Below are 21,881 nucleotides of genomic sequence, written 5' to 3' on the forward strand. Positions count from 1 at the left end.
CTGCCTCCGTCCCCTCGGGCCTCGCGGCGCGTGCAGGTGCTGTGATGCATTGCGCCCGCGGCCTGCGGCCTGCTGCGGGTGCTTGCGTTGACATGCGCTCCGCATTACGAGGCCCATCAGACCCCGCAGGGAACTCCCCGCTTGTTATAAGCCCTCCGCAGGCAGTCGGAGCGTCTCGTTACGTAACCACGGTCGCGAATGCCGCTCGCGCTCGAGGGCTGTGCGGTGGCCACTCTGTGACAGAGTGAGTTGGTTCGTCACAAATATATGGAACTACTGCACTTATTACAGGCGAATTTAAGTAAAAATTCATGCTGGTGGTTTTTGTTGTTGCTTTGTGTCATATACATTTTTGGAAAATTTTGTGGCGCATTAGCCAAACAGGACACACTCCAGTATGCTGGAATTATCGATAGGCCAAAATAGTACATACATGAAATAAACAACAACGCACACATTGAAATAACTAAAATCTGTGGGTGCCCAAACAATTGTATCACATGGTTAGCCAAAAACATTGCACAAACATAAATCAAAGTAACGTAACGAATTCCCTGGAGCGTTAATCGGCTCGATCAGATGGTCTTCAGTCTGATGATAGCACAATTAAAATGAAGTTACAGAAATATTAGTGGATATAGGATGTTGACTATTGTACCAATATGTAAACAATATAATAATTAAAATGCAATTGTAAATGAAGGTACAAAAATCGACAGTTTAACATCAAATTGTTATTCATGTGGCAGAGTTGCCACGGGTCAGTTTGACGCAGTTGAATTTCAGGTGTTAGGGGTATCACTGATTTTGTAAATGTTACATTTTTATACGGGTTTCCAGATGTTTTGTCACACTCATACAGGCATCTGCCATGCACATTCACACGGGTTGTAGGCTCATTATTGACTGATGATCAATTATAGCACAGTTGCATGCATTACAATTAATCATTTTCACTAAGAGACATTACCAGTATGCCCCGCCTGCTGTAGAGTGGACACTAAAGATTTCGTAACCCCATTTGAAAAATTAGACCATTGTGTGCCGGTATCATGGTCCAAATTTGCAACAATTTTAACGTTTGCCCACAAACGACTAAATTGGAAGCACACACAGCAACATCGCCCCCTGCTGTGGAACTACTGCAGACCACCGTGTCTGGGGAACACAGAGCGGCACGAATGCCAAACGTGTATTCGCGATTTAATTGCATCTAAATACAGAAACCTGAATACAGACACCTGAATACAGACATATGTATTCAGATGTTGTGCAGTTAGCCAAGGTAAGGAAATGTATCTGATATTGCAAATGTTTCAGAAAGAACTACACATTGTGTTTAAATAGCTCGTAAATGCTCACCAGTGCAGTGTTTGTGTTGATGAACCAATTGCATCTCTTGTTCTGGCAGTGAAAGGGTGAATGGGGGTGTGAGTACAGTTATTGTGAAGATATGGAGAGTGCCTTTTAAACAAAGATTGACAAATGTAATTGTCGCCAGTCGACGACAGCGATCCAGATCGCCATGAAGGAAGCAATTATGAACAGAGCAATTTAGGTCTTACATGAAATATAAAGCGAGTGGTAAATTGGATGAAGACTATATGAAGTTACAACTGTCAGTTCATACTTAATATCTTCCATTATCAACACTGCCGATCGTCAACAAATACGGGGGATGATTCCCTTTTGAGAACCGCAGATGAAACGTCAATGTTGTGCGTAGGTTGTGTGGACGATCAGCCTAATGTAAATGAGACCCGCACAAGAAGCCAACACACAAACAAGGCCCCAATGCAGTGTGTGGACGATAATCGAATTGAGTTCTTGTAATTATTTCTCAATTTTATTTAATGTGTGACTTTACAAAAGAGTAATAGGCATACACAGCTGTGACTGATTGCTCCGCCTTCTGTGAGTATGAATAATGTATTCAAATCAGCAATATTGGGGGTGTGGCACCATACATAGTACCTCCATCATGCCCCGTGGTGGCTCTCCGATTTGCACGGTTGGCTACCTAGGGTGTGAACAAAGTTCAACATACATACAAAGTGCAGTCCCCAACTCTTATCTCTCTGACCTCTCTCTTTATGTGCGATGAAGAAGGTCAATTGACTCTAACGTCGCCTATTAGTTACTGTAATTTTCGATGTTGGGCCATCGTGTTATTGGCGAACGTGTTGAGTTGTATTACTTGCACTGCTGCATCGGAGTGGTCCAGGCGGAGCGTTGCAGAGGTGAGCCCGGCGCTGTCTCCTTAGAGGCCAGTGGTGCAGCTGGTGGGGATTGCTCGGGTGCGGCCCACGTGGGTCCTGCATTGCCAGAATTCTTGAACATCTCGCTGCACTGTGTCTGCAGCCCCGTTAACGTTGCAGTGTGTTGCCGTGTTGCTGGTAGACCATAAACACGTTTTAAATATGCAGCGCTCTCGATTTCTGCGATTTGGGCTTTCGTTAATTAACCACAACGCATTACTCTTCCTGCACCGTGCTACAGGGCACTCACTGCACGGCGTGGTTGCACGTGTGTCCGCCAGCTTGCTCGTGGAATCTCGAGATGCCTTGTATCCGTCACCCTCAACTCCTAATAATCCTGAGGTTGGGCTGACTACATTAATTATCCATCAATCGGCACTCCTACTGTCCACTATTTTGCACATAAGAGGAAGCGTTACGGAACAGATAATAATTTAATCTTCTAGTCTGCATTCATCCACAATAATATGAATGTAGTACTTTGGTATTGGCGCAAATGTCACGAAGGCGATATGTTCCACAAACAGTCTGAAGTATTTTTTTATGGAAGGGGCGATGTTGCTATGTGGGATCCCAATTGAGTAATTTTACATTTTGACCGTGATGCTGCACACAGTTGGCCTTCTCCTTTTGAATGACGTCAAATGGATCTTTAACATCCACTGTGGAATTTTGAATTAAAGCTTTCGTGACTGCAGGAATTCATATCCTGTGGGTCTTTCGATAAAGTCACGTAGAACCAAAAATTTGTTACCAAAAACTACGACGTTTTGATCGCAACACAAGCAATCGTGTTACGATCGAAACGTCGTAGTTTTTTGTAAAAAAAAAACAATTCTACGTGATTTTACTGAAAGACCCAAAGAATATCCACGGCGGAGCAGATGGCGCGAGGCATTTTATGGTTAATACACCCACAGTATTAACTAGGACGGCCTTCCAGTGTCGAACCGAAAAACGTTGCAACAAGTGGTGAACATGCCACCACTGTGCCATGTGACCACCCAAATAAAAGGGGTGATGTTGATGACGATGGCTAAGATGGAGCAGGGGCTGCTGCTGCTGCTGCTGCCATCGATAAGCAGAAAGAGGCAGAGGAAGGGCAGCAGCGGCCATACCTTGCCACGGTGACGGCAGCGCGGCCCCGGAGAAGGGTGTCACGTGGCAGAGGGGACACTGCACTCTACCCACGTGGTGGGCAAATACTGTATAAGACCTGTCTGCTGATTGCACAACAGCCATGGATGATGCCGAGGGCGATGGAGATGATGATGTGTGTGACGACGTGGAGAACGTCATGTTTGTCGCTGCCTCCAGCCACTCCCGTTGTCGTCTCGGAGGTGAAGACGGCACGGGTTTTGGCAGAAGGCCCACTGTTGCCATTTTTCAACAGAAAAAATGAAGAATTATCAAAAATGGCAAGAGATTCCGCAGATTTTTTTTGCCAAAAATGCGTGGATATTGTTATTCTGCCGACTTGCAAAATCGTAAATCAGGCACCACAAAAAGGATACTGATTTGTTAAATAAACATTAAGTGCATAATCGAGGTTTTTTTTGGGTTAGAACGCGTAAATATATATGTCGTTAAACCCGCCACCACCCGACGCAGCAAACTACTGTAGTAAGGGTTGTCACGTAAACAGAACATGCCAATTCGTCACTAGTACAGCACACCGGTGTGTTGGAGAGCCATCTAGTTTCATCAGGCGACAGCCAGATTTGTGAAGTCCACCTGTTTCGTTCCTTTAAGTGGCACACTAATTATAAACAATGGGTACATAATAACCACACACGCAGACTTATCTCTGAGAATTATGGATATCTGTGAAAAATAACTTCATAGCTCATCAGATTTCTCGAGGAGATTCTGATTCTGAACCGAAAGATCTCCACGGTACATTACTGCAGCAGACTCCAGAGGCACAGAGATACACAAGGGACACAGAAAGACAAAAGAAGCAGATACGCGAATCAGAATGGACAGACACATACACACAGAGACAGAGAGAGACACACGGAGACAATGTGACAGACACTTGAGACACAGACAATGACACAGAGAGACGATGGGACTGGAGGTGCACGCGCAGAGCGCGCCTGCCCAGAGGCGCTTCTGACTCCTCGCGCCGCGTTTCTCCCCTCCTCACTCGCGCCCTCCCTCCTCACTCGCGCCCCTGCCACCACTGCAACGCGCCCCGCTTCACCCATCAGCTTGCACGTGGGCCAAAACAAGGTCTGCAAACACAATTGCAGAGTGATAAGTTCCCAGCGCCGCATCGTTATCTACTGCACCAATTCACACGGGGCATGGCACGACGCATTGTTTTGACAACGGCTCGGATGATCAAGAAGAGCATGCGCCGTGTCCGTGAGCGCTCCAACTTGCTCGCGGCCACGGAGATCGCCGCGTGTGCGCCTCTGGTTGGTGACACGTGGACCTTTAAACGACGAACTTTCTTTTGGGATGGGTGTATATTGCGGTAAATCTGAAATATTCTAGAGAAAAAATTGTTCAGCTCATGATTATTAATGAGGGGGGGGGGGGTGCCCCATGTGGAGTCACGTCACCCGCTAATGGTTATTGGGGAGGGGTGCGGCATGTGGAGTGACGTAGCCCCCTCATGGTTATTGTGGAGGGGTGCAGCATGTGGAGCGCGCGATCTTCTTGTGCGTTTGTGTACATTTCCACGACGACATGAATATTAATGAAGGGGGGGGGGGGCTCTTTTGCAGTGACGTCAAGCACGGATGTAGCACTGTGCTGCGTATATATTTTTTTACCGTCACTTTTTGTAAAGAAACGTCATATTTGAAGCGACTTTGCGTAATAAATCATTTAATTCAGCACGACCTTCCTCTGCATTAGTGTAAAAATCCACCCACTCACGCCATCCCAATTCAGTCATTTACAGGTATTTTTTCAAATTTAGACCATGATGCCGGCACACAATGGCCTGCTATTATTGAATGACATCACCGGGTTCTCTGACGTCCACTGTGAAGCAGACAACACGTATTTTACCGTGAAGACACGTGCAGTAATAACCAGGGAGTCCTGTCAGATTTCAACCGCGAACCTCTTGCAACAAGCGGCAAACCCTGCAGAGCTTGGGCCATGATCTCAGCACGTGACAACTTAATTTTGTATTCATTTGGAAAACAATGGACACAACAATACACCTCTTTGTTGGGTCTGGTAATCCACCCGATGGCATCAGGAGTTGCTGACTATCTCGTGTTCACACCTCCTGTGTACTCAGCACATACCGCTACGTGGAGACTACACTACGCTAATAGGAGCGTCCGTGCCTCCTATAGGCAGTGGTGGGTATGGTGGTGGTGGTGGTGGAGAACAGATTGCACTTCACCATGTTCACAACACGGCGACGGTTGTGTTGTCTCCTGGTTCCGTTTGATTGGGAGTTATACCTTAACGCAACTTTACATGACTTCGAAAAAATATCTCAGAAATTTATTTTAATTGTTTAATTGTAGTGTTGTGAATGTATTGGTTAATAATGAGCTTTATTTTAAATTGTTAAAAGGAGGAAAATGTAGGCGATTTAAATGTAAATGTTTTTGTATCTTCACTGACAATAGATTTGTGCTCTGGTGATCAGATGTGGGTAATTGGGTCTGGTGGATCGGTTTTGACCTAGATAATCACATTCCCAGAAAATTGAGCCTCAAATAATTGGAGCCGTATTTGACATTTTATTATAGAGGCCTTCAACAGTACTCAGACTCGTCTAAACAGGCAACGATCGTTTATGCAAACTTGTGCACGATTCACGTAGTAAACCTCAAGTCGTACACCACTGTCTATTTGTTTACTATTATCATCCCACTTATTTACCCAGAGTCCCTAGACTGATTTTAAGGAAGGTCCTGCCAAGTGTTTTCAGTTGGAGGTAATGTTGCTGCCGTTTATTCCCAATTGAGTAATTTATAAATGCATTTTCAGAATTGGGATATTTGGTCAATATCGGTTACATTATTTTAGCGATGGGAGGAAACCGGAGAACCCGGTGGAAACCCGTGCAGGACAAGAGGAGAACATGCACACTGCACAAACTGAGCCCGTGTTGAGAATTTAATTCAGGAAATAAAACCCTTTAAGGTTAGGTGGGAACCTTTCAAAAGATCGTATCACATTTTTCCATGGAATCCTAATTTGGTGTTAGTATATAGGGAGCAGCTAATTTGGATATCCACCTTCACTGTGATGGAAAAACACATTAAACCGATAAAAAGAGCATTCGTGTTCTGAAGATTCGAAATCTCTTTTAAAGATGCAGCGGGGCAGGTGCCCCAGCTGCATGTCACGGAAGTGATTGATGGTTCCCGTAACGTAGTTAACTGAAACACCCATGAGTGTGAAACGCCCTAGGAAAGAGGATATTGGGAGGGGGCAGTGTTGGATAACAACTGAATGGCAGCTGTGGATGATTAAATGCAGTGGCACCATACATAGCATGCTGCTTCCTGCAGAGGAGGGTGCTGGAAGGGAAATTAACTTGCAATAGGATTCTGTCAGCCGTTGTGAATATTTAATATTTTTTGGCCGAGGTTATGAGCATTTGTCCTGTCGGTTGTTGAACGTGGATGACGCCATCGAGCCACGTTCCCCAAGAGGGGACTGGAGATGTCTCCTTGGAAGAGGGCCTATGAGCTCAACTATCGCCGTGCACACATTTTTGATTGATCATGGCGTTGTGCATTGCATTAAAATGTTCCATTTTTCTCGCAACAGGAGCACAACATCATTTGCTTTCGTGCACGACTGGGTGTTTACAACGTGCCTGCGTAAGATTTGTAGTTTTAGTTTCTCTGGCCCTTGTCGCAGTCCTACCTGATGTCTCCCTCTTTTGTGAATTTGTACTTTTCTAGGCTATCGGGGCCATATTCTTTGTCGTGGATCAGCTCGGGCTTCAGCCGCTCCGTTGCTTCCAAAGTCCCCTGAGCTGGGACCATGCTCAGAGCTGGCTTCGAGCCAGCTCATTTGAGTCAGAGCCAAGCTGAACCATGACTAAGTATACCACCCCATGGGGGACTTTCCTGGACAAATTATATTATTGTCTCGTTGTTTTCACTTATGGAGTCTATTTTTATAATAATATTTTTCATTTATAAGGTGCTTGCTTAAATTCCTCAGCAGCTCAAATCACCTTACATCTCATCACATCTCAAATATTAAAATGCCTCCCCCAGTGGTAACTATCTCTTGCGTCACAACTTAGCACCAGCCTGCAAGCAGGCATTAGTCTGCCTATAGGGGGCAATGATTTCTGTGTGTATTCTCGAATTAATTGAACCGTGGCCTGCTTGTCTTGGATGACATCAGGGGATCTGTAACATCCACTCTGAAGTAGACGGCAGAGTATATATTCTTGATACATACCGCAGTAATATCCAGGGCGTACTGTCGGATTAATACTGCAAACCTTTGCAACGAGCGGCGATCGCTCTGCCGCTGGACCGAGAGACCGCTTATTGTGGACGTGCTGCAATTAAATCAGTGCCCGGGTATAATGTAAATATAATTGTCCACAAGCACGGTTTATCCGCAATCGAGGTAATGCACCCACAGATACCGAGGAGTTAACTAGAGCAGAAGAATGCTGGAGCCCGATGTTGTTGGTGCATGGGAAAGGCCTTGATGTGGCAGAGAGAAGGAGTGTGGCTCACACAGGCGGCGGAGAGAGTGGCCTGCGGTGACGCTGCGTGCCTCTGACTGGCGTATGGATTGTGCGCTTAACCCGAGGAGTTCGTCGCATTCGTTTGACTTGTCCTTTGTTGTTATTCCATTTATAACGTCTAGAAAAGGTTTCTGGTGTTCGTCTTGCGTCGTTTCAGCTGCTTGTAATTATTGACCAGCGCTAAGTGTGCTGCAGACCCTCATGCATCTTTTATGCCTTCACGTTGAAACATTTATGATGGTGGTGCTGCAGAAAATTTTTACTCATGCCTGCAGAGCAGCCACCTCGAGCGAGTTTATTACAACCCCAGGGGCATTTCTCAGCACTGAAACCGATGCTGAGGTTCAAGGAAGTGTATTGAAAAATCCTGACACCAGCAGTGAAAATTCTATTAAATTCTGTGGATGAGTGATGTTCAGAATGAGTTCGAGAGTGGAGTTTACCACGATGCCTCGCCTTGTCTGTGTTTTACAGAGAGCCTGGGTGCACACATAAACATAGAATCCGATCCTATTCACATTTATACTGGATCTTAATCATAACTATCTACGTTTAGTATCCACACCATTCTTACTGCGCAAGGCGATCACGAAGGCGCTGTGTTTCACAGACACTGTCTGATGAGCACGGTTGGATACACACGGTGCAAAAGCAGTTCAACATACAGACATAGTTTCACAGTCGGGGACAATGTTCTTGTGTGATATCCCATTGAGTAATTTGCAGTGTAATTTTTCTAATTAGACAGATTGTTACCGTCATGCCGGGATACATTGGCCTACTCGTTTAAAATTACATCACAGCATCGTTAACGTCCACCGAAGCAGACAGTACGTAGTGCTTTTGTGGTTAGCACATACGGCAGTAGTAACCAGGGCGGCCACTGGCATTTGTCCTACTGGACATCTGTGTAACCTAATTGGACATCTGTGAGCAAGAGATTCACAGCTCCTCCTGAAGTCTAAATAAATATTCTGATTCTAAACATTTGAACCCTGAGCTTCCTGGACGAGCGGCGAATGCACCTCCGCCGGGCCGTGCCGTGCGCATGAATGCAAGGCGAAGGTGCGACGTCTGGTTGACCACGTGATCCATTGTGATGCTAATGTGTCCTGTGGATCGCATTGCTGATGCCTTTGCCGGTAATGCATCTGTACGAGAGAAGACCAGGCCTCACGAAGTCTCACACGGTGCAGTGAATTGCTATGCTGAGAAGTCATTGAATAATTACAGTAAAATATAACAGCGTAGTATTTACATATATAGACGTTAGTCAGTGTATTTTATTTAACTGGGAATCACATCTAGATATAGCTATTAAAGTATATAATGTTTACATTTCTTTACAGCAGCCTTCAACACGCTCCGATTCTGGAGGACTGAACCACGCTCCATGGTTCGGCAACTCCACGAATCTCACAAATTCAAGAACTCGTCCTGAGGGCGTCAGAAACATTCACCATTTGTGTCATGTGACTTCAGCTCAGTAACCATGATATTTTTTTTTATTTATGGACCCATTGAGCAGAAATCTATATTGCTTCTATACCGGGGGTCTCATTTAGAGTGTTTCAGCTGCCCACTCGGAATGTGTGACTGGCCGATGAAGCCTACCACTTTGTGGGGGTGTCAAAAGCGGTTGTCCCGAGGATAAACACTGTGGAATGTCCACCCCTGGCACAGGACTGTGAGCAGGACATTAAGGCAGCAGGAGATCACCGTGACTCTGGGCGGGCGCAAGGATCTGTCGGCTGCACAAACTCGGCCACGCCACGACCATGTGTCCGCTGGCACGCAACCCGGGCGATGCGCTATCGCCCAGGGGAGGAATGCCACAGCAGCATTGGGGCCAACCTAGCAGCTCAGAGCGGCGAGTGGTACTCTCTTTATCTCTCTTTATCGACCCTGGAGGGATGATATTGGGCTGAGTCAACCCCCCAGTCTGGATGTGAACATGCAACATTCCGTTTGTGGGCCACTCACTCTACCACCGAGCCACCCGGATGTACAACCAGTCAAGGTTAATAACGCTTTTAAGAAACAATTATTTATTTCCAGAATGACTAATTGGAATACAACCCTTACATCACAAGGTGCACTGGGCACTCGAGCTCACATTTGACCGGTAGCTCTCAAGACAGAGCTTGATGAGCTTCCGCTGGTCTTGCGAGAGGTCCCTCCTGATGTGTGAACACTGGCAACCCGGCACATTCAAGTGTGTCACATTCATAACGCTGCTCTTGTTCGCAGTGACCTCCTTGCCCTGGGCTATCTGGAACGGCATTTTGATGAAGATGGGAAACCCGTTGAGAAGCAGGTGACACACTCAATGCATTTGTATTCACATTGTGCATGTACATGGGGTCATACACAAGCCACACACAAGCCAGATGAGGCGGCCACTGCTTCTCAGCGTGAGCTGCTGCTGAAATCCGCGTGTACACGTCTCCTGATGCACACAGGTACTTTTGTCAACCAAAGGCAATGGTTTACCAATTTCCACGCAACTGTGGAGCCACTCGGGGTGTTGTGTTCCACCCGTGTGAAGACCGTTCATTCAAAATGCAGAGCGTGCGGTCAGCATGGCGTGTCCACGAACTGCGGTGATCTGGGCGCGATCCATCAAGCGCCAATGCCCCTCGCGGTCGTTAATCTAGGTTGGTACAAAGAAGCAATGTTGATCCCACTGCCTTCATTGATGATGTTTTCCTTTACAGATTGATCAGTCTTAATGTGCCCCATGGGATGTGTAAAAAAGCACACTTTTATTTTTTACGTGGAGGGACCAATTTGTGGTGGTGGAGGAGGAGGCGCATTGCCCGCGACTCGGCACGCTGACTGGGCAGCCAGACGCATGCCACCTGCGGCAGGAGAGAGGCCGTGTGGGCACAGTCACCTGGACCCCACCTCACTGACGCCGGGATCAGTTCAGACGAATCCACGTGCGGTCCTCAGGGCGATAGTGCTTGTCGGTCAAGTTAAACCAACGCCTTTCTGAAGATTGTCGGTGGACACTGCCATTCATGAGACACAGAGGCACTTGTCAGTGCAAGTGCTTAATACTCGCACCGCATTGTGCCCAGTCGCGAGGGCAGAAGTGTCTGCCCTCCATACGCCCGGCTCATATGGCAGCACGCTGTTGAGGCTGTACTAAATTACATGTGATGTCTAAATGCCTCAGAGGTGCTCTCTGTATGAGACGTTTCAGTAGCTGTGCTTCTTTGTGGTGTGAGCCTCCTCCATCATCGTGCTGTTTGGGTCGTCTTGCTGCAGGGCGGTGAACTGTGCCACTACCACGGCAAGCTGAGAGGGATCCCCGACTCCTTCGTTGCTGTGTCCACGTGCCATGGGCTGCAGTGAGTGCTGCCAGCACACGGTGTCAGCGGCCAGCAAACACAATGAATCCCACTTCTACTCTGGATACCAGGGATGAGTTTGGGATTTTAAATGTTCAAATATATGATGGATAAATATGTATTTGGATCATCCAAAAATTATTTTGGGGACATTTGTATATCGGTATAATTTTCAGAAATGTTGCATGAACTAAAACACGTTATAGTTTATGTTAATAGAAGATGCGATTCTATTTGCATACGCTAGACTGTCTTCACTTAAATTGCAACGTCTTCATGTTCATCCTTAAATATTTAAAGTGTTGTCATTGGACAACAATTTAAATGTTTTGATGAAATAACGTGCTCGTTTTAAACGTTTACAAATTTGACCACAAAACATGATGGTGTAATGAGTGAAACAGGTTTATGGCATCTTGTTGTTTGGCTTTATTCTGTTTGTAATCACTTCATTATGCCTTCACATGGGGGACGACCTTCACATTTTCATTTTGAAAACTAATTGTCAATTGGAAAAAAGCATTTTTCTGCCACACTGGCTCACTCTTTGGCTTGTCCGCTGCTGCAAATGTGCTCTGTACAAAGGTGTGGTGGGCGGGATTGATGTATTTTTCATTTGGCATTCAAAGTGTGGCTGGCTGTGTCTGCTGATAACACAACATCAAACGGCTGCGTGAAGGGAGAGGGCTGCAGCGGCCCTGGTGCTGAATCACCGCCTGGCGACGGCGAGGATACAAAGCGCGACCATTGCTTCCTGGCTCACGCCGGGTTGTTAAGCGGCGAGCACGTTGCTGTGGTGGCGGGGCGCGTTGTGTCTTGTTTGCGTGGTCTGCTGATTGCTGCCCATTCCGGATAGCGGCCTTTTTCTGATCGTGAAACAAAGGCAACGTCACCCATTGTCGTCATCGGAGAGGCGCCCTGCCCCGCTTTGTTTTATCACGGAGACACTTTCAACGCTTGACCTTTGATGTGACGTGAATGGCCGGCGTCAGGGCACTGGGCTCTTTATCGCAAGGTCATAAGGTCACACCCAGTCATGGTCAACTGATCAAGTGTCTTTGTCTTGGAGGCAAAGCAAGCACGGCGAGGTGCTGTGAGATTTCAGGAACTGAGACTTTTCAAACGGCATTCGGGACTGGCCAGTGCTCATTATTGTGCCGATTTTGGACTTTTATTTTAATTATCCATAATCACAGCATCTGATTGAAAACTTGTTTGTTATCATTGTGTGTGTCACGAGTGGTCCAGAAACATGGTCACTCATAAAAAATAGAGAAAACTTGAAAAGTGGGCAAAGAAGCGGAGAGAGATGCATGCTTGTAATTACCTAAATATATATAAAATGGAGCGCATAAATTAGAGAACATACACAGGTGAATGATATTATTATCCAAACTTAATAAAAGTGGTTGGCTTGGGCAGGACATGTGACGGCTAGAAGGATCATGAACGCTGGTCAAGAAATATAACGGAGCGGCAGCCAAGGGATGTAATGCGTCTGTGCGGGTGCCCACCGCGGAGATGGAGCGATGAGATCGGTCCACGTGCAGCGGGTGGATTGTTGCAGCGCAGGATCGTGAGAGGCGGTGGTAGATTGGGGAGGCCTTCATCCAGCAGTGGATTCGCCATGGCTGCTGTGGCGCCAGTGCTGCTGTTGCTGATGATAATCCCAGCCTCGTGGCTGTGCCTGCTTGTGCTGTCCCTGCAGTGGGATGTTTCACGACGGCAACCACACGTACCTGATCGAGCCCGCGGGACTCGCGGACGCCCAGGTGAGTGCTCCCGCACGCACCGTGCGGAGCTGCTCGCGCTCCCCGGGGAGAGCACCCAATGGGCGGCAGGGCGTGCGGCACACGTGGGATTTGTGTTTTCAATGTAATGTGCAGCACGCTACTTTGCACTTTACAAAGCATTTGTTGGCAATCCTGATCCAGTAATGGATAATGCGATGGCAAGGACCAGTTTTCTCAATGGGACAAGTATTGTATAGCAATAGTTCAAAGTTATTCTCATATAAACAGTTTCGTCATAGTTCATTAGTTGTACCAAATGGTTGTTAGATTATGGTTATGATTAAGGTCCAGGTTACGTGGCCCGAGGGTGATGTCCGATGGTCCATGTTGAGACAATTCACTCATTCGTGACCTCACCTCATTGCAAATGAGAGTCGTTTTACATTCGTCAATGACACTGACAGATACATTAGAAATATTCGAACTAAAATAAATCCATGCTGCATTTTAAAAAATGCACACAGTCACCCCTGTGGAAGTAAAGAAGCAACAAGATTGTTACGAGACAATTATGCCAAATTACAGATGTCCACACGCAAGGAGCCAAATTACAGATGTCCACACGCAAGGAGCTAGCTCGGCTCCACACTCCGCTTCGCGTCAAGTGGTCTACATCGTTTAGTTTGCCAACAGAACGAAATAAATAATTAGCAGCGCAATAATGAACATTGCCAGCCATTAATATCTGTAAACCGCATTGGAAGGTTCCGTATTCCCATTTGGTGACGGATACTCGGTGACCTTTTAATGCCTCTGATGTTTCCCGGAGCCCGCACAGCTCCCTCCCTCTAAAGGAACCCTTACATCAATATTTAATATACTCGACAGCATTGAAGCTTCAAATCTAGAAGCATTGACGCTGCCATATCACGTTATCTGCCACTTTCCTACTTTGAAACATGAAACTCGTAGATATTTGACAATCCAATGATCTCATTTGCATGACGTTTTATGAGCATCGCCACATTCATTAGTACAGTTAAATAAAAAATGTATAGCAGACTCTCATCAGCACATTCACTGGCAGCTTTGGGGGACATTATAAATACCAGCGTCCCCTTCAAAGCAAGGTTGGTGTGGTGACTGTTATGTCCATTTCAAAGTTATCACCGCTCAAGATATTACAGCGCCATGTGACTGGGATTTGTATAGCATTTAATTATGGTCCAACTGCACCTCAGACTACAAAACAGCGTGGCATGCGTGCCGTGTAGACTGCTCCGTATGCACTACACGCATTATCGCCAGAGCTGTATATTCCTCGAAATGACAGACAATGGCCGTGTCCCAGACGCACGTGCGGCACCACACCGAACGCGAGTTGCAGGACGGAGGCGCCCTCTGCAGGGCGAGATCAGTGGCCGGGCTTTGACGGGGTTCACGCTCTGGAACATTCCACCCGTGGTGCACGCGGACAGCAGCGTGTGCAGGAATAACCTCATCGTGAATTATGATTCAACGTTAATTCGAGATTTGAAGCTTTCGTGACTGCCAGCATTCATACTCTTTGTTTTTTTCGGGAAAGTCACGTAGGTAAAAAATTAAAATAAATTAAATCACGACGTTTCGGTTAATATTAATCTTGTGAAGAACAGCACCGTCACTCTGTAAAATGCAACAGCACGTGTGTTACAAACAGCATTTCTCCCGAGTCACCATTAACCATGTGACTGGTATATCCGTGCGGTCATTCAATAACCCTGCCAGCCACCTACAGGCCCGACTCAGTCATCACAAGCTGCTGTACACACATGCATTGATGCACTGCACAGCACATCAGGACTTTCACAGAACCACACTTTACTCCCTTGCTGCACAAGGACATAATTAAAAGAGTGATCCATTCCTAATGTGCCACAAATGGCTATATCGTGTGTGTGCCCACGTGTCCTTGTTTTTGTTGTGCAGGAGGCACAGCCACACATTGTCTATCGAGGATCAGACCAAGATGTTCAGGCGTTCCTTCCTGGTTAGTCTCTTGTACTTATTCTCATGTCATAAGGGCTCAGATGAGGAACTCTTCGAGATTCCCTTGTCAGTGATGTGTCTGTTCAGTTGCTTTACCTCGAGTTGGTGAATTGCAGGTATGCCCACCCATCCACGTTGTGTGAACACTTTCACTTTCGATGTCTGCTGATGTGGCTGCGCGTCTCTTCATCCAGAGCTGGATCAGACTGGAGGCCTGAACACGAGTGCAGGGGGGGTGGGCCTACTCAACAGTGCCAAGGTAAATGTTCACCGTGACTGCTAAACACCGCGTGTCCCCCGTGCTCGCACCAGGCCCTCGGTTACACTCTCCATCCAGTCTTGCCGCATCCCCCGCCTAGGATTCGGGAAATGACATGCATTTGGGTAGCAGGAATTGGTTTGTAATGAAATCTAGTGCCAGTATTATGTTGAACTTTATCGTGGACATCTGTGAAAAAGAGCTTCATAGCCCCTCAGATTCCTCCAGTCTAAGTTTAGAGTCTGACAATCTCACCCATTCCCTTGCATTTCCACTCTCCACCCAGCACCCGCTCTCCTTGCTCCCAACCATCATGTCCTTCATTGCAGATATCTTTTCAATACACATTTATCCACAACATTTTACTAATCCACTCACAGGTTTCGATTTAAAGCTTTCGTGACTGCAGGGATTCATCTTCTTGGTTCTTTTGGTAAAGTCACGTAGAAGGGAAATAATAAAAATAATTAAATAATAAAATAAAACATAATAAAATACAATTCTCACGACGTTTCGGCCACAACGCAAGCAGCCGTCCTCAGGTGAAGAACAGGTCTGTCGGAAAGACAGAGGCTGTCTTTCCGACAGAACACTCACAGGTTCTCAATGATGACAGTGCAACTGTGCTGGATTGCGATGCTGTGATGATGTTGAGTTGAAGGTAATGGATTGGTTGTCAGGGTTGTTTTGGAGACATTTATTGGCTACTTTGCTGACAGAACTTACAGTTTTCCATGGAATGTGTTCATTTCTTGAGGCAATTCTGCATTTGGATGTAGTTTTTGGTACACCAGTGCAACATAACACACCAGTCCTCATAAAACAGTCTAAAATGATTTTTTTTACTGACTTTCGTCTCCCGACTGCTCCGACATCACGAGCACGGATTTTGTTGCACCCTACAAGATTTTTTGACTTGCGAATTTCGAGAAAATAAAGAATTATTGTCAAAAAAATTCCTTTTTTATATTGTGCACGGGTGTACTGCCAATACGTTCATTTGGAAAATGGTGGTGGCTCCTTGGACAAGAGCAAGTGGCATATTTAGACTTCACTCCTGTTACACCTCAGGCAGCAGTTATTTTAATCAACAGCCCTGAGTGGTGGCGGTGACATTTGGTGTTTGACATGAGAGTGCATTATTTAGACGTATAATTATTATATTATCTTGATTTAAAGCTTTCGTGACTGCAGGAATTCATATTCTTTGGGTCTTTCGGTAAAGCCATCACGACGTTTCGATCGCAACACAAGCGGTCGTCTTCAGCAGAGAAGATGACCGCTTGTGTTGCGATCGAAGCGTCGTGATATTTTTGTTATTTTTTCTGTCTACGTGGCTTTACCGAAAGACCCAAAGAATATTATATTATCATTATAATGTAATCCTTTGAGCAGCATGGTGAGGCACTGGGTGTTTTAAAACGTGTGTCTCACAGCAAGAAGAGCCTAGTTTGATGCCGGCTTTGAATGCCGATCTGAGTGGAGTTGTATTCTCTCGCCCCGTTCTGCAATGGGGTTACTCCGGGCTCTCCGGTTTCCTCCAAAAGCTCAAAATAACGCAAACACAATGTAGCTGGTGTTGACCAAACATCCCGATGATGAAAATCACCTCAATTACTCAGTGAGGGTTACACGTAGCAACCTCTCACCCCCTTCTGTGGAAACTTGACCGGACTGTCTTGAAAATAGAGACTCACTATTTCTTCTTCTCTAGGTGCGAGTTCGCAGGGAAGTGGAGATGGAGATGAAGTACGTGGAGCTGACCGTAGTGAATGACCACATCATGGTGAGTCCACAGCACCCAGAGTTGGGAAAATAACCTGCAAATCACTCCGTTGGGACCAGACACAGCAGCAACATCGCCCCCAACTGCGAACACCTGGCAGGACTCTCCTCAAAAGGTCTCGAGACTCGGCGAGGCTTTCTGGGTAAACAAATAAACAAAAATAAAATAATTAAATCGACAGTTGGGGCTAGTGCTGTTTGCAAGCACCTATAAGGCCAACATGGCACATGAAGGGATGGGTGGCCAGCACCACGCCCGGCCGCCTTTGCCTCCCCAGTTCTGATGTTTGTATTAACTGACCCATGTACTCATTTATGGCTGAGTCGACCTAGGGGAGGTCCAGGACTGGCTTAGACATATATATCACTGACATTGGCCATTAATGATAATCGAAGCTAAGCTTTGTCGCACAATGCGCTAACCACGTTGCTGCCAGTGCAAAGCTAGCCACGACACGCACACACAAACCAACATGTCCACATGTCTGTATGGCTTCGACACGTGGACATGCATGGCTCCCATTAACTCTTACAAATGCATTGTAAGATTTACAAGTCTATAACTTGTGGAAACGTCATGGTTGTGATTCGTTTATTCAGGTAATGCCTTACATGGAACAATGGCAGTACATGACCATTTAATTCCAATTGAGTAAATCAGGGACATGCATGGCATGAATATATCAATGAGTGAGATTGTGAATAAATGTGGAAAAGTGGCATTTTCTCTCCCTGCACAGCGACCAAGTCCCTCGGCCCCACGGCTCGCACTGCAGTGACATCGTCAGCGCTTGGTGACGGCGGTCGCTGTTAGAATGGTGCACGCTGACGCGAGTGCGTCGCACGCGTGTGTGGATTGGTTTGTGTGCGCGCGTGTGCAGTTCAAGAAGCATCGCCAAATACTGGGCCTCACCAACAACTACGCCAAGTCCATCGTGAACATGGTCGACGCGGTGAGATCGCATCGCGGAGAGCGACTCCACACGGCCAGCACCGCAGCTTGGTGCACTGGCAACGAGGGTTTTGTCTCTTCCTTTATTCGTGATATTCTTATTGTTATTCTCTCGAAACCACCACTCTATCCCACTACAATACCGCACCACTACACTACACCATGTCACCTGTACACCAAGACACTACACCTCGATACCTCTTGTGCATCTATTGTGTGAATGTGGATACAAGATGAGGAGTCGCTAGCAGTGCTCCTTGCAGGCATGATTCAACACTCCTCTAATTCATGAATTCTGGAGGAGCCTCATCACCAACTCAAAAACTCACCAACTCACAAACTCACCAACTCGCAAACTCGCCTCGGGCCCTGGCGTGACGGTACAGATGGGAGGATGAGAAGTCCGCTTGTCCATGAATAGCATGTGGCTTCTTCTGTGATATTAAAATGATCATCTCACCTTTAAATATTTTTTTCTGGCAATGCATAATCACGCTTTGTCACTTTGTAAAAAATATTTGAACTTGGATTTTTAGTTGTCTGATATTTAAAGCGTTTAGCATCTTTCAGTAAAAAAGTAGTGCTTACATTTTTTTAAAATATTCGTATCTGTGGTTATTCACGCTGCACGTATCAATCACGCCAAGCTGAATGTGCTTTGTCAAAGTGTGGAAGTGTGGTCACCGATAGCACCATTGGTCTGCGGCGGCCACGGCCTACCACTGGCAGCCTTCACTGCCTAGAGTCGCCTGTCGTGGAGACCGTCCTGCCAGCAGTGGCCGGAGTGAGCAGGCAATTGCAGGGCTGCGGTTGGTACGTCAGCGCGTGGTGCTCGGTGCCTTCATGATGAACGTTCCGCAGGGAACGGTTAGCGGTTTATGATTTTCACAAAGCCAGGAATGGATTCTGAAAACTTGATTATTTAACACAGTGTTCTTCACTCATGTTCAGAGGAGGGCCACTTTCGCCGATAGACATCAGTGAAGGTCGCCACGCATTTGAAACGATTGGGTTTGACAGCAGCACGATGTGATGACGATGTGGGGGGTTTCACGTCAGGGGGCGCACTACAGGCCACGAGGGGGCGCCAATGGCCCGCGGGTCCTGCAATGAAGAAGAACGCCGATGAACAGAACCCCAGTTGAGTTGCGTTGCTGCTGCTGCGCACGAGACGCTTGGTGTCTGTATAGCAGTGAGGGCCCACGAGGGGGCGCTGCTCCCACACGGGCGCCACTGCAGAAACAGTTGCGTGGCGTTGTTTTCTGCGCTGAATGAAATCGCAGTTTCGAGAAGTGAGCGAGACGGAGACTTCCCGTCGGAATCGGCGACAATGGGGGCCCAGCAGCGCCAGTGGGTCGTGCTCGTGTGCCGCGCGGCATGGGGAAACCAAGTCGGAGTTGTAATGTCGATGCAACCCCTACCCAGGAGAACGAGGAACAACGACAATGACGACTTGCTCTTGATATCGCGCCGCCCGAAACGCCGGGCGTCTCCCAGCGCTTCACATTTCGCACCTCGTGTCACACTTTTTAAAGGGCAGCCTCAGTGGTAGCTGTCCCTGTGGGCACAAGCAAGCAGCACCTGGCCAGCAAGCGGGCACGGGTGTGCCAGCATGGGGCAATGATTGCTGTTGCTTGTGTAATCCCAATTAATGATGTGAACAATAACAATGTGATATGTTTCTGTGCTCAAACCGGTACTGAGGTATTGAGACAATTTAACTGGGGGGGGGGGGGCAGCTCCATGTAGTAATTATTTGCAGCATTGACTTTGGGTGTCTCAAGGTTAACAGCCTGATCAGTACAATTTATTTATTATTTTGTTCTAGGGTGGCCACATTTTCCACTCCAGACCAACCTCAGACATTTCTAAGTCAACCTGGGTCTCTCACCCGAGCTGTGCAGTATGCTGCAATATAATTCAGCATAACACCAGCACCGGATCTCAGCTCAAATCGATTTATTCCATCCGCACACAGACACCGATGCTCAAAACACGGACATTTTATATGGCACCTTTGCCCTCAAAGACACACACGTGCAATGTGTTATGGGTATTTATTCCTGCGTGAAATAGCTTAACAACACATGCTACTCAGGCAACTCCGTGATTACTTCGTTTGTGTTTAGAGTGTTGCAAAAGCGACTTTGTGTCAGTTGATTGAACATTGTGAAAAAATCAAATAGACAAGTGACAAATTAATCTCTGCTGACAAATAACAGTTGTGTGAGAAGTCCACTACTAATGGTTTATTGAAGAAAAATAATATAAGAATAATAAGTATCATGCCGTTATAATTTCTTAGGATGTTTAGAACGCTTGTCAACTAAGGTTGAAAGCATTAATAATGCATTAGCTCTGTTTGTCTGTAATGGGGGGTCACGATGACTCGTAAAGATTATCCAATATAATCAGAATACGACTATAAAATCGTGTCGCTATTCGGAACCAACTCTATAGACAGCTCGGAAAATGAAGTAAAAGGTTACCGGAAAATGAAGTAAAGGGTTACCCAAAAATATTTTAGGTCAGTCTAATGACGGAACTGCGCGTGACATCCATGTTGGACTGCGGACAGCATCCATCGCATGTGCCCACACACCGCAATGAGAGTTTGTGTCAAGAGAGTTTCTTCAGGGGTTTGTGGTCAAGAGTTTTGTAAAGCACACACAACGTCACGAGCATCAAAGGATTTGTTTACGTAGTGCGCGAGTGTTATCATCTCGGAATACATCTGTGGGGCTTTTGTTTCCCTACCGACTGATAAATGGATGTGCGCCCGACACAGTAACAAGCTGTTCCATGAGATCGACAAATGTCAAGGCTGTCTCGTGGGCGATGTGGCACGACTACTGTCAGCAAACGTTGCTCCCAAGTAGAGTGACGGGGCACGGTGTGCTTGGTAGCTCCGAGATGGCGCTCCATTAGCGCACGGTGCCTGCGCTGGGATGACTCAAGTCTGGCACTACGCAGCGCCCGAGGGTGGCGGGGGCAGGCTCGCGTGTGCTGCTCTCATCAAGTGCGGACCCACCGCTGAGACGGTGACGTTTGGTAGCGGTCCGTTGGGTAGCAAGCCACGCAGCCGAGCCTTGTTAGCAATCCAAAGGACGTGCATTGGGTCCGATGTCCAAGAGTAACGTCTCGTGCCATCCCTGTGACTATAAGCTGGACACAGATAATTACATTTAGCCACAAAAATAAGCCATTAATGCCTCGTGAGCAGTGTGAGGCACCATCTGGACCCAGTAAAGCACAGAGCTGCGCTATCGGTGCCAGGCTGAAGTGTAAATAGAATGCATTCTTAGAGACACTTCAGTGTCGGGGTTTTGCACATTTCAGAGGTCCTCGCTGAATAGCGCTCACATCTCTCATCTTGTAATTTTACTTTGAGAATTCGGGCTGGAAAGATGTTTCTGATCTCAACTCCTAATTTGGCATTGAGTCTATCATGTGGAAAGCTATGCTTAGCATTTTAAAATATTTATAACGGGTTTAATTGTTATCTCGGCCTCGCTGTGCGCTGCGTTGCACCGCTAGTCGAGTAGATAACCATGTGTTCAATAAACCCTCGGAGCCAGGATGACCGTCCAACTCCGATCGTCATTTATTGATTGTAACAAGTAAAACTGGTGAGAAAACACAGATACAGCATCTGTTATAATCCGGAAACACCCACACAATGAACACCACAGCATCAGAACATTGTCTTAGATAACAATAGATCCCGGAAGGACCAGGCCCCCACATTACCCCTGAACAACTAGACAAAGGCACAAGCTGGTGCGTTGCATACAGGCACATAGTGTATT

The 21,881-nt window shown here is 46.7% G+C and overlaps 1 protein-coding gene across 13 annotated transcripts in view; it reads left to right on the forward strand.

The window, feature by feature from the left end:
- Nucleotides 1-21,881, forward strand: part of LOC144934642 (disintegrin and metalloproteinase domain-containing protein 11-like) — a 114,170-nt gene that overhangs the window by 26,938 nt on the left and 65,351 nt on the right. For all 13 annotated transcript variants that reach the window (XM_078860674.1, XM_078860676.1, XM_078860675.1 and 10 more), the window contains exons 4-10: nt 10,210-10,276; nt 11,233-11,315; nt 13,024-13,087; nt 15,017-15,077; nt 15,271-15,335; nt 17,050-17,121; nt 18,002-18,073. In XM_078860674.1, coding sequence (XP_078716800.1) covers nt 10,210-10,276; nt 11,233-11,315; nt 13,024-13,087; nt 15,017-15,077; nt 15,271-15,335; nt 17,050-17,121; nt 18,002-18,073 — 484 coding nt within the window. The remainder of the gene's footprint in view (nt 1-10,209; nt 10,277-11,232; nt 11,316-13,023; nt 13,088-15,016; nt 15,078-15,270; nt 15,336-17,049; nt 17,122-18,001; nt 18,074-21,881) is intronic.

This window comes from Lampetra fluviatilis, chromosome 10 (assembly GCF_964198595.1).
Source record: "Lampetra fluviatilis chromosome 10, kcLamFluv1.1, whole genome shotgun sequence".
NCBI lineage: Eukaryota > Metazoa > Chordata > Hyperoartia > Petromyzontiformes > Petromyzontidae > Lampetra > Lampetra fluviatilis.